Here is a 13,597-nt window from a genome sequence, read left to right as displayed (position 1 = left end):
CTTACAAAAAGCCCAGAGTTTTTACCAAAATTGGAATGACGAAGTTGTTCACATGAGTGATTCAGCTACATCGCATAGCTGACAAAGGGGTTTATCCCAGCTAATTTGTGTGTACAATAGAAAACTGATTGTTTTATCAGGCTTTGATTTTGTGAACTTATAGCAAGCAATTGCAGGGTGTGAGCTTTCCAAGAAGAGTCTTGATGAAAGCCAGAGCTCTTACATCTGAAAAGACATCAGTATAAAAAGGAAAACGTGATTTTCTCAAATCAGTGATTCTAAGAGTAATGATCAGGCTTCACGTAACATTGAATTAGTGCTCCAGTAGTCATAGTGCTACCTGCTGTCCCATCAGGCTCACCTCGCACTGATCTTATTGAATCTGACAGAGAACAGCTGAATGTAGTTTTGAGTGGGGATAAAAAAAAATAGTATGCTAGGGGTTGTACAGACTACTCAAGTCGTTTGGTTTGGCGATTAGTCAACACATTGGGTTGACTGTATAAGCGATTGAGCTGTTCTGCCTGGTTTTATCAACATTCTCAAAACAAAAATAAAATGTGTGTGTATATATGAAATAAGATAAATATTTTAATGTTCTAACGGTTCAATCACAGGCAACCACGGGCAATCTCCAAAGGATCTATGCAGTTCCTCTTGAATATGCTGAAAGGCAACTTCATTGTGATTCTCAGTACATCTTTCCTTTTTACATTGTCTGTCTATCATCTAAGTTTTAGCTTTCTTCCCCTCCCTCTGAGAAGGACAGAAAAGTATGTCAAGACTTCTCAGCCTTGAATAATCCTTTCAAGTACTGTCAGACAAAAAAGTATTTTGAAAGTCTGACTGTTGCTCGGTAATGTCAGACACAGATGTTCATTGAACTAACAGGGTATTTGATCAGATCAGCTCTGGTTGGTTAGGTTAGGGTACATATTGTTTTATGTTAAGTGATTGTGGTTCTGCTTTGCATAAAACAGGAACAAGGCCATTTTTTGAACTGTTTTTTGCTGATAGCGGATTAATAACTAATAAAAGAATCAAAGATAAAGAAAAGGAAAAATCTTATTTTAAAAAAACTTTAGAACATGTCTTGTATTAATATTGGTTTTATGTTTTTAAAAACGTAACACCATTTTCTTACACCTGAATGTTTTCAATGTTTTATTTTTAATAAAAGTATTTTTGCACCACATTTTAGAATTTGAATTAACCTTGCCTTGTCATAACAAATTTAAAATGATCTAACATTTAAAGATTGCTCATTGACCTTGGCACATTCATGAGGGTTTGCAGGGGTCTCTATATAATTTCCTGTTTTGTTTTTCTGCGTGGTTCTGCAATTTGGTCTCATTACACATGTATTTCATTTGACGAACAAATGGTTTTTATATCTAAAAAATGATACAGTATTATAAAATATATAATTTTTTTTCTAAATAATTTCTGAATAAATTTATAGATCTGGACAAAAAAAAAGTGACCTGTCCTTGACCCACAGAACAAAACACATGAAAAGATTCCCCCATTGTACTCATGGACGTTTATGTCTTTCTATGTATTCCCTGCAGACCATCAGGTCACTTTGGAGCCGTACTGCGTGTGGATGCCTCCAACCCTCGCTGGATGATTCCATCTTTGTGATGAAAGGCTTATCCAGCAGCCGCAGCCACCACCACTTGGTGACCTGTGACACCTCTTTTGACTCCATGGGTCACCACTTGGACCACAAGCCCTACCTCATCAGCCAGATCGACAGCCCCAACCCAGCCGACCATTCTTACTACTCCCAGAGAAGCCCCTACCAGCCTGACTGCGTGGTGCCTTATGGGACCTTCCCCCGCCGACACTACAGCTCTCAGCATGAGCTCAAGGATGAGACTGCTGTGGTTCCTTACACCGGCGGAGGGGTTCCAGCCAACAAGGGCCAACAGCGTCTCCCCATTGCACTGTTGGATCAGTTTGACCGGCAACTCCCAGTGCCTCGGGACGGCTATCACACACTACAGTACAAGCGTGCCGCCGCAGCCTTGGAGCAACGGAGCGACAGCCCTGGCCGAATCCGGCACCTGGTGCACTCCGTTCAGAAGCTCTTCACCAAGTCCCACTCGCTCGAGGGCCCACACCACGGTCATGGCCACGGCAAGGGCAGCATCAACGGAGGCAAGGCCAGCCCCGATGGAGAACCCCCTGCTATCCGGCACCGCAAGCGCAGCAAGAGCCGGGAGCGCTGCAAGTCGGCCGAGCCCAAGAACCGGACGCCACCTTCCGGCTACTGGAGCTCAGATGACTTGGAACGCGAGGCCTGCCTGTTTCACCATGGACCACCAGGCGTCATGACCATGGGCCGTCACCCGGATAAGTCGCAGTCACAGTACTTTCTGGAGGCCTACAACACCATCAATGACCAGGCGCTTAAAAACTCCCGCAGCAACAACGATTTGGGCAAGTGCTCGACGTGCACAAGCATCCCGCTGAGCGTGGACGCCTCACAGCTCGTGAAGAAGAGCTCGTGGTCGTCCTCTCTCACGGTGAGCAGAGCACGTCAAGTCTACCAGAAGGCCTCGGTAAATGTAGATAAGGCTCTAGTGAAAGCAGAGGCTTGTCAGCAGGAGCGCTCATGCCAATTCTTGCAGGTATGCAAAAAGCCTTTCGATTCTCCCCTACACCCACATGCTCGCCTAACCCACCTCCACCTTTCCACCACCCCTCCTCTTCTTCCTCCTCCACCACTGGAGAGAGCCTCCAGTTTTGATTTGAGTTCTGCCGAGAAGTAAGTGCAACCCACTAGCTGCCTTACTTTCTGTTTAGCTGACAAGCATCTGTTTGGATCCATTCAATCTCTTACTGGTATTATTTCCCTCTCTAAACCTGAAAATCACATTTTTTACTAATGTTTTCCAGAAAGTTCTTATTTTATTGGGCTATTTGTGTGTTTGTGTGTATGTGTCTATATAGGTGGTGGGATAGGATGGATCTGACTGGATGAGCAGTGTTCTTGTGGATCCGTATGAGGACAATAGTCTTTATACATCAATTAGATCTGTGGCTTCCCAGCAAGCAATAGCCGTCATTTCACCTTCTAGGTTAAATAAAGACCTGATATAGTCCAGCTATGAGTAACCCACATCTAGCCAAAATAACCTTGAATTTGCCAAAATAACAAAAATTTTGCCTAAAATTACTTGCCAGGTGTATGATATTCCATCATGTTACCAAAGTCAACAGTGTTTGGTTTCATTTCTTTGACATATTCTCTGCGTAGCCAAATTTTGCCTTGTTTTAGCCTAGACGTCAGGGCTGTGTTTGGATGGCTATTAGACATATTTTAAACGCAAAAGTGCTTGCTGGGTTGTTGCATAAACTGTTTAGACTAGTCTTACATGCTAGGTTTTTTTTTAAAGATGTCAGTTACACAAAAAAAGATTGGTCTAATTGGTCAAATTGGTCTAATTTGAATTATAAAATTAAGATGGATTACCCCTTGACTAACTGCTGGCTGGTCAGACTAGTCCTTAATACACAGTCTTAACATAGTGGCTATGTTTATGCAACTGGCCACTGGTGAACAATTAGGTCCTAGCGTAGCATACTGCTAGCCGATTAGCCTTCTAACTTAGTTTATAACCTGTGCGGCAGACTTTCAGAATTTAAGAATTTGCTCACTTTCCATTCATGAGTGTGAATTTAAATTGACCACATACCATAGGAAGTTGAATTAGAATTGGAATTGGAATGACAAGAAGAATTTACTGAACTGCAATTCAAAGAAATTAAAAACATAATACATTCTGGTAAAGGAAGTGTCTGTCCACCCTGGTCCAAATAAATTAATTTATTAAATATTTAACCTGGAATACAAAAAAACCTAAATTTAATTCAGTTAAAATTAAAGTATGGGTATTATGGTTTTGTTTGGTCAGGCATTACAAACGGCTACGCCCTTGGGTCCTCAACAGGCAAGTGAATTGTTCATGACAGCGGTTGATTGGATGAGAATACCACAGAATATCTGTTGTGCTGATACTCTGTATAACAGCACTCTTATGATATTGCTTAAAGGGGTGATGAACTGAGAAAAAAAATTTTCCTTGAGTTTTTGACATATAAGAGGTCGTCATACTATAAGAATATCCTGTAAGTTTCAGAACTGAAAACTTCCTTGTTAGTCCAATAAAAGCTTTTACTGACACCAGGCACAGCGAACGACAGGTTTTTCAAATTTTTTCGAATCTATGATGTCAAAGGGTATAAAACACCGCCTCCGCAGAAGAAGATCAACGCCTACTTCAACACTGCCTGTTTAGCCCCGCCCACCGACTCACGCATTAAATGAAACTCATTATAATATGCAAAACTGTTATCCAATCATAGCAGTGGGTGTTTACGTCCAAGTGTTCAATGCGGCACACCCATAAAAACCGAGCGTTTCAGTAGCTAGGCTCAAAACCAGGGTAGCCTATTACTTATTCATTTTGATGATTTTTAATGTAAAAACCAAGCGAACGTCATAAGTTGACCTCAGACAACAATAAAAAAATAAATAAAAAAAGCCAGTTCATGACCCCTTTAAATATACTCTAGTTTGTTTGAGAGGAAGCACTTTCAAATTTTGTTTCTGTGTAATTGCTACATCATCAGTACTTTTGTCTTTACAGGGCATGTGTCTGTTTTTAGAATGATGATTAATATTAATCTAAATATAAATCAGAAAAAAAATCACATATAGGTTGGGGTGAGATGGAACTCAGTGTATCTGATATTATTTGAAGTTGTTTCTATTCCTTTTGTATGTAAGGCTGCATAGTCCTCATAGTCTGATTGAAAAGACAAATGAGGTAACCCGTTACGCTATACATGCATTAAATGAGCGAACTAGAAAAGATCTTAAGACCACCTGCAGCGGACTGTGAATCAGAGTTTGCACGTGGGCAGCCCATACTAATTCAGAGGCTAAATTGAGCTGGCAGGATGTCACACATGTTCTCTATCATGCTCTGTCAATACAAAGAATAATTGGCATCTTTCTTCAGGGCTAAATCTGGACACCAGTTGCCATAGTAACCGTGAGTGACAGGGCATTGCACTGTGCAGTTCTTGTTCTGAAGTTCTGTGGAAAGATTTTCGTAGACATTCAGCGAGTTTGTCAAGTTAGAATTATGTTGATTTTGTGGACTTCATACAGAAAATTAGGGTTTTATGGTTTTTGAATTTGAGGTTTTGTACGTGTGTGTGTGTGTGTTTGTGTGTGTGTGTATGTGCGTGCGTGCGCGCATTAACTCCTGAGCTCTTATGATTGCTTTGTATTGAAGTAAATTAATGCAGGTCTTTTTTTTTTTGGACATAGACATTTAAAGGGACTCGCCCCCAGTATTTACAATAGTTATCAATCAGTGTAGGGTTTTCAGTTAACAATTCTTTCAATTTTACATTTCATTATATTCAAAGAGCAATAAGCGATTTTTAAAGAATGGCACCTGTTTCTGTGACATCTCTCCACAGTCAGATTCTTTGGCTTGACAGTCAGAACACTTTGAGACCTTTTCTGCCTGTCAGTCATTTTGTGCATTCAGGGAATGCCCATATATGGTAAGCAGGAAGCTGAGATTCAGTTGTTAGCTGTGCGATAGTGCTATCAAAACAGCCCTTGGTTTTGCTCATGTTTTTCAACATTTGAAATGATATGCAGCTGCTCTTCTCAATATAATGGTCTCATCAATGGTATTATTTAGGATGGTGGTTAGCAGGGCTGCATGTTTTGGTGAGGGAAAACAAATTGGGATTTTTCTGATAAAACAAAATTGTGATGGCGATTAAATGCACTTTTTAAAGAGCTCAAGGTTTGCTGTTAGTTTGACAGCAGTGAACACCCAAAAAAAGTGTGATTTATATGTGGGCTGTACAGTAACATAATGCGCATGGGTTACTAAAAAATAGGTCTGTGTGATAAATAAATGTACCACAGTACCACGTGTGTGATACAATTTTGCATGTGTGTGAGACAGAGCCTCTTGTTTGTGTGAAGTGAAGTGAACTGAAGTGAAGTGAAGTGAAGTGAAGTAAAGTAAAGTGAAGTGAGTGCTTGTGTGCTTGTTTGTGTGTGAGGGCTGCACAATTAACCAAAATGAAATCAAAATCGCGATTTGGCATAGTGCGATTAATAAAAGTTTTAATTAAATAAGTATGTGCACAGCGTGTTTCATGGTGAAGCGCAGCAGCACTGTGATCAGAGTGGATCGATCGGTTCACAGTAAATGTTGGTCCATCTCGCAAGCACTGTGAGTTTGAATCATAAAACGTGCATTTGAAAAAGCAAATTTGTGTCAAAACACATGCCAAACATCTTTCTGAACTTTTCAAAGCTTTTAAAGAGTCGAGTGTTTGGAATAACTTCCTTTTGTGATCTGACGTGGCTTCATATCACAGAATGAGACAGACATTATGTTATTTTATAGTATTTTACGTATAGTGATAAAGGCTGTCGATTAACATTGCATTATAAATATACTTTATTCTTATGAAAATACACAAGATGTCTAGAAGAACACAGATAAACCATATTGTTTCAATCGTATGCTTATTGTCTTCACGTTTCATCAGACAAAACATCTCTATCTGCTTTTTATTCTGCTACAGATACCTGAATGTTTTTGTCCATATAAGGGATTTCCTGAAACAATTTTCATAAATGTTATGACTTCTATGAGTCTCACTTGTGGACTTTCTGCGCGAGGGCGCCCTCCGACTATGAGTATGAATGAAACAAACATTACATATGTGTACTCTAATGCTCACACCCTATATTTTGTAAAAATAGGAAAAATACTACTTATTTTAAAAATAAAATTTAGGTAAACATATTGTATGCGAACCCATACATTTTTCTCCAGTGTAGAGAAGGTTTTTGGGGGTTTTTCTCAGTGGATGCATAAGATTTCCTGACAAAAATTAAGAAATTACTTATTTACATAATTAATATTTTATAATAAAACTTTAGACCTTTCTAATGATTTATAGGAAAATTAAGCTGTCTTTTAAAGTGCTCAACCAAAACAGATGTACGTTGCTTGGATTGTGATTGGTGATATTGGGCTATGTAAACAAGAGTTGCCATTTTTTGGCAAACAAAGTTTGTCTGAAAAAGTTTTTTTTTTCTTTTTTTTTTTACTGCACTACTTGTGATTATTTTCAGAGATGATGTTTTATTCTTGTGCCAAAATGTTAGATTCGATGCTGAATCCCTGCCAGAAGATATAAGTCTTTTTTGACTGAGAAAACCAGGGAAGAGCAGAAGCAGGAGAAGAAGTGATGATAATAAAAGGAGCAGAGTTTATTGAATAATATTAGTTTTTTATGCGTATGTTTCAATGATCAGACTGTCTAGATGTTACACTACTCAATACTCTGACTTCTTCTGACCAGTACAATTCCAACAAGTGTTATTATACCAAGGGAAAAACAATGGAAAATATATGGTTGCTTTCTTAAAGTAAAACGCACAGTTTGTAATTGAAAACTCTTAGATCCTTCAATTGTTGCCTGTGCGACCAAACTTTCAACCTCTGTAGCATCATGTGCAAAAAAAGTTAACATACAGCCCTGTATAAATTAGTATGACCTATACTAATAATATTATTACTATTACTAAATAAAAATATTAAACTAATATTGTTGTATATTGTAATATTTCACTGTAAAATAATATATAGTATTAACGTATTTAATAATATATATATATATATATATATATATATATATATATATATATATATATGAAGAGTTCAGATGCAAAAGCCTCTGATTCAGATGCAAAAGCCTATCTTTTCTTCTAAAATTATCATTTTTATCAAGCTTGTATATTTAAGTTCAGTAATTTCACTTAAATGGCAATGAAAACTACCTATTAATTGTTATTTAAGTGAAATTACTGAACTTAAATATATGAGCTTGATAAAAATGATCATTTTAGAAGAAAATTTCAGATGGCACTTAGAGGCTTTTGCATCTGAACTCTTCATATATATATATATATATATATATATATATATATATATATATATATATATATATATATATATATATAGACAGTCTCGATGCAAGTTTGGAAATGTGTTGTATGGAGTGGCCTTTACTGTGAACCAAGTGCTCTGAGACATTGAAAACAATGGCTTATGAGATGTTACATGTGTAAAAGAACACAGTGCTGCATTTCACTCTGAAACACACGGTGCATGAATTAATGTAATTAAAAAAGTGATTATCACACTAATTCATATCACGATTTCAGTTTTATTCTGATTATAATCATGTGGCCCTTGTAGTTCCAGAACAAAAATTTCAGAACAGCTAACATTGCTTATTGCACTTTTAAAAATGTGCTACATCAGGCTAGAATAAGCTGCTAAAGATATAAACTGAAATTCTGTTAATAAAAGGAAATGGAGGCTCTCATGTGGGACACAGTCTTTCATCCCTTGAAATGATCAAGCAAAGCCCAATCTGCTGTGAGGACACTGAGCCCTGTACCCAGGTCTGCTCAACAGGATTTATCCTCATTTTCTGCTCATTAGATGTGACTTGACGAAAGGCATGTGTGGGTGTTGGTGGTATCTTTGAAGGAAGTTTTTGTGTTTGTCGGGTCTGTGAGTTTGTGTGTGGGCAAAGAACCGGTGTTAGTGGAGTCATTCTTCCTCTGACTGCCTTTTATACATTTCCTGACGTCAAGGCCAGCCGTTTCCCCAGTAACACAAGCTCTGCGGTGATTCATATAATCACAGTGAAATTCTTTAAAGTGGGATTTTCTCTCGATGCCAGCCGAGTATCTCTTTCCATACCTTAAAACGAACCTCCATGCAGACTGATGCATGCAGCATACCAGCTCAAAACACAGCAGTGCTCTCTGTTAGCATGAGTTTTGGATGGCCTTAGAATGAGTTTGCAGTTATTTGCATTCTGTCACTCTGGCACTGATTTAATAATAATAATAATAATAATATCAGTAATGAAGGGCCTATTACCAAAGTGCTGAACATTTGCATTTATAACAGACTGGCTGGTATTTGCGTAACACTAAGTTCACAATGAGTTCACTCTTGCTTTGAGGACAAGTAATCAAATAAAGCAACTAAAATGAAACCAGATTAGATCCTGCTTCTGTTATACATCTGCTGACGTAGAGTTGCAGTCTTTTTTTACTTGAATCATTAAAAGATCAATTTAGTTGTCTTAATGGAAATTGAGTCTGAGTCACTGTGCATAAAGAGTTTATAATTATTATACACTTACTTTTGACACTTTATGTTTTTATTAGTGCATAAGAATGTCCTCTGGTTTTTGCTCTTTATTTATATCATTTTTTTAATTCTCTTTATTTTATCTGTGTATTTAAATAAATAATTCTTGACTTATTTACTTTTTAAATATATTTTATTTATTTATTTATTGTACTTATTAACATCTAATTTGCATTCAACCCCTGGCCCACTTCAGCTCTGACACAATTGGAACACTTCATACTTCATGGTTTAATACAATACTTTTTTTTTTTTTATCACATAGGACATGCTTTCATATAGTAGAGTCTTAGCATGCGTCACTGTTTTATTACCATTAGATATTTAGCATTTGATTACCCTAAAAAAAAAAACAAGTGATTGAAAATTAATGCCTTTTTCTTTTGTCAGTCTGAGTTGTTCCGCTCTTTTAAAACTGCAGTCCAACTTCTCATACTTTCAGAGAGTCCTATTGATGAGAGTTTGCCCTGGGAGAGCTGCACTGAGACAGATGCTTAACTACCCAGGGAGGCGTCGTTAGTGTAATCATGCAAGCTCACACCGGCAGCCTCATTAATTATCTCTGCCGGCTCAAAGAGAGGAAGAGGCTATCAGAGTGTGTGTGTGTGTGTGTGTGTGTGTGTGTGTGTGTGTGTGAGAGTGTGTGTGCATATATCTATAGGTGGTTTGTGGAGTTGAGCGCACAGGAGGAAGTTTGGATGGTGACATGCACCTTTCGGCAGAGGTGAATGACACAGTGTCACCTCTGACCCCGCAGGTCCCTCAAGACGAGTGGGCGGGCTTTCCATTGGGGAAGGATGAGGATATCCCATGCAGACGCATGCGCAGCGGCAGCTACGTGAAAGCCATGGCGGATGATGACAGCGGAGACTCGGACGGCAGCCCTAAACCCTCGCCCAAGATGCAGGCACGACGGGCCAGCTACCTCAAAGCCACCCAGCCATCACTGACAGAGATGACTACTCTAAAGTAAGTTCTAAGATTTACATCCACTGGTATTCTATGTATTAGTATTTGGAAAAAGGGAAAAAGTTCAGCACTGATCTGGATTATTATCGTTGACTAAAATGAGAACCATAAAAAAATGTGTTACTTGAAATATAATACGTTCAATATAGTCTTAAACTTTTTAGTTTCAGCTAGTTGTCAAGGCATTTCTCATTTTATTTTATTTTAATAAATTGAAGTACTAAAATAACTTAAAGAAACTTGAAAATAACTGTTAGACCCATTAAAAAAACAAAAGGCTCAAAGTATTGATACAAATACTTTTGCTAAAATAATGTTTTTAATAATGTTGAAGTTAATACTTGTTCAAAACAAGCACTTTGGCAAGTTTGCACTATTTTCGATTTATTTTAATAAATAAAACAATGAATTTTTGTTCAATAACTATACTGTCATTAAAATGTTTAGAAAATACAGAAACAAAATTATTTAAAAAAGTAAAGATTCTGAAAGCATTGAATGAGATCCCATAATAATTAAATAAAGTTCTACCATAGTAACAAATAAATATTTTATTACATGATATGATTAATATCGTATTTTTACATATGATGGTTTCATTCTAAATATATTCATAATAAATATATGATATCTACCATCTGATTCTAACCATGTCATGTCAACAAATGAAAAAGTCAGCCAGCTATTTATTATCCTGTTAATTATTGTGCCTTTAGCCTCAACTGAAGGGGTGCCTTTTACCCCAAATACCATACTTTTAAATATTCTTTTGTTATTGAAAAACTGTTACTTTATTTACTTTGAACAAAACTAAAAATCATTAACAAGGCCTTTGTCTCAAAATATAGACATTAATTTTATCGATTCTCATTTGCTACATAAATCTACATTTTTTAAAAAAATTAAATTTTAGATCAGATTAGCGCAGAAAAACTTTTCTTTGCTGTCTGCGATTGCGTCAAGTTTCAGCAAAATTTCCATTTGCATCATCAAAAGCGGATGTTAAGAAAAGTGCTGAGCTGAATTATTATTATTTTTTTAAAGAAAATAAATTCAATTGCGCCTTTTATTTTACATAATTCTCATAAGGATTGTTTAGGTGAGATAAAACATGGTCTACTCTAGACAGTTTTGGAGTGACCAGTGTTTTTCTATGGATCAAAACACGCAAATGAAAATTGTTGGATTGTTGAATTGATTAGTTGAGTGAATCACTTGCTGATTCCAAAGACATCATCCTGGGTGATGTTTCACTTGAAGGCTGATGCCATAATCTAGTGGTTTGTGGAGATAGGACAAAAAGGTTATTAACAAATACTATTCAACAATAAGCACTAAAAGGTTGATGATATTCTGTGTTGGTTTTTTAACCAATTTGAATCAAAAATTGGTAAGTAAAATTCAGTAAAATTAATCTTCCAACCTCCAGCACCTCCAATAAAAACATCTGGACTGTATTAATGACAGTTTTCATATTATTTGAACTGATTATTGATTTGCCAGTTGATTTATGAGTTAATTCCATTGAGTTCCACAATTAAGAGCCCTCATATTTGTGCATTACTTGAACTGCAAGTGAAGTGAAATAAAAGTAAGCATCAAAGTGTTTAATGCTGGCAACCGTTCTAACCATGTTGTTCTGAGTTAGGATCCAAAGCTTGGCATCTCTTGAAGAATTACTGTGCTTTAGCCACGCAATAGTCATCCAGATGGCCATAACAGCTTCAAATCCTCTGCCTGTCCAATGGCCATTTCAAAGCATACCAGAGCTGTTCAACACCTTAAACACCTGCCAAACATGCAGATCTGTTACCATGTAGCTTTAGAGAGGGATGAGTTTATTAAATGTATGTTTTATCTACTGTGCTGCACTCATCTCCCTATGGAGAGGTGCATGGAAACTTTTTTTTCCCCCTTAATTTGTCTGGAACTTACAGTATATCTCTGTTGTTTCGGTTTCTCATTTATTTCAGCGTTTTTTATAAGACATGTACATTTTGTCAGCCTTTTTGTCTTTTTCCTGTGCTGCTCATGAAAAATTTATTATTTTTTTCTTAACGGAGTAAAAACGTCCCAAAACAGATGGTGTTTTTTAACTTTTCACTCTTCCAGTGAGCAAAATGTGCTTTAATGCACATGGAATCCAATGAAATTCCCTATTTTGGTATTTGTATTGTTCTTTTTTGCAGTAAATTGCTTTGTTAAGAAAGCTTTGCTAAGAACACAAATGCGATGCATACAAAAGCTTTTGCCTTCTAAGTTGGAACATAATTCACCTTCAAATTAATAACAACTGCGATTCAAACTGAAAATCCATTAGGGGCGTCAAAGACTCACTGTTGTATAAAAGAAATAATATCAAATGACTACCACTTTGGATTTTAGAGATATTAAGTTTAATTTAAAGCTTAAGCAAAACATTATCTTGAAATTGGGCCCTTTGACTATTCTCTGAATGGTTTTCTGTTCTTACTTTGGTTTAGTCCAGCTCTGAGATTAGATTGATTGGGTTGGACTGTTGTACCTACATGCCCTGCTTCCCCATAGGCACCTGACTCCTGTTAATGTAGGTCACCAGGCTTTTCTGTTACTGCTGAGTAATGAGTGGCTAATCAGCCCGGGTACAGCACTGCGCTAATTACCAACCTGCCGTATGACTTGGGGCACCTAGCACAGCTTGACGGGCAGGACCGTAGCTGATATCCACACAGACACATTGAAGAGTATGAGATTAGATGGTCAGTCAGACATGCTTCCCTCAGCGGAGAAATCAGTCAGCATCTCCACATTAACACAACACCATTATTCCTGCCAGCCAGGGGCCGAGTACCGATTTAATTAAGGAAGCACAATATGCCACGCCACTGTAGTGGCAAAGGTACGAGTAATTACTCTAATAAGCCCACAGACTTCCTTAAAAGCCCTTGCATTGTAAAACACTCTCCCATATCTGTCGACTGAGGTCTTGTAAGCAGCAGGACCTCAAACTCATCGCTTATTTTGAGCATTAACTGATCTTTAGCGATATATTTAGCAGCACTAATATGCAATGAATGCGTCATTGTGGTTTTAAAGAGTCCAGCACATTACGGCACATGTGAGTACATCGTGTGTGAGCGGGGGATAGTCTACGTTTAGGGAAGTCATTGTGGGGTTGCCATAGTAACAGGTTTGTGCTGTAATACATTTTAAAAGGTTGGCTCAAATAGTCTGTAGGTGGGTAGTTCATTAAATCAATTGTTTGTTCTCATTATTAGTCGCGTCTCATTTCGAAGGCTGCATCCCCTGGAGGTCGCATTTAAAGGCTGCATACGTCATCGAGGCGTCATTTAAGA

The 13,597-nt window shown here is 37.5% G+C and overlaps 1 protein-coding gene across 1 annotated transcript in view; it reads left to right on the top strand.

Annotated features, from left to right (window-relative positions):
* Positions 1-13,597, top strand: part of dlgap1a (discs, large homolog-associated protein 1a) — an 81,969-nt gene that overhangs the window by 38,439 nt on the left and 29,933 nt on the right. Inside the window, exons 2-3 of the mRNA XM_081373579.1 lie at positions 1,572-2,636; positions 10,051-10,262. Coding sequence (XP_081229705.1) covers positions 1,644-2,636; positions 10,051-10,262 — 1,205 coding nt within the window. The 5' untranslated portion in view covers positions 1,572-1,643. The remainder of the gene's footprint in view (positions 1-1,571; positions 2,637-10,050; positions 10,263-13,597) is intronic.

Source organism: Scardinius erythrophthalmus (genome assembly GCF_964197995.2).
Source record: "Scardinius erythrophthalmus genome assembly, chromosome: 9".
Taxonomy (NCBI): domain Eukaryota; kingdom Metazoa; phylum Chordata; class Actinopteri; order Cypriniformes; family Leuciscidae; genus Scardinius; species Scardinius erythrophthalmus.
This window is presented reverse-complemented; position numbering and strand designations above follow the sequence as displayed.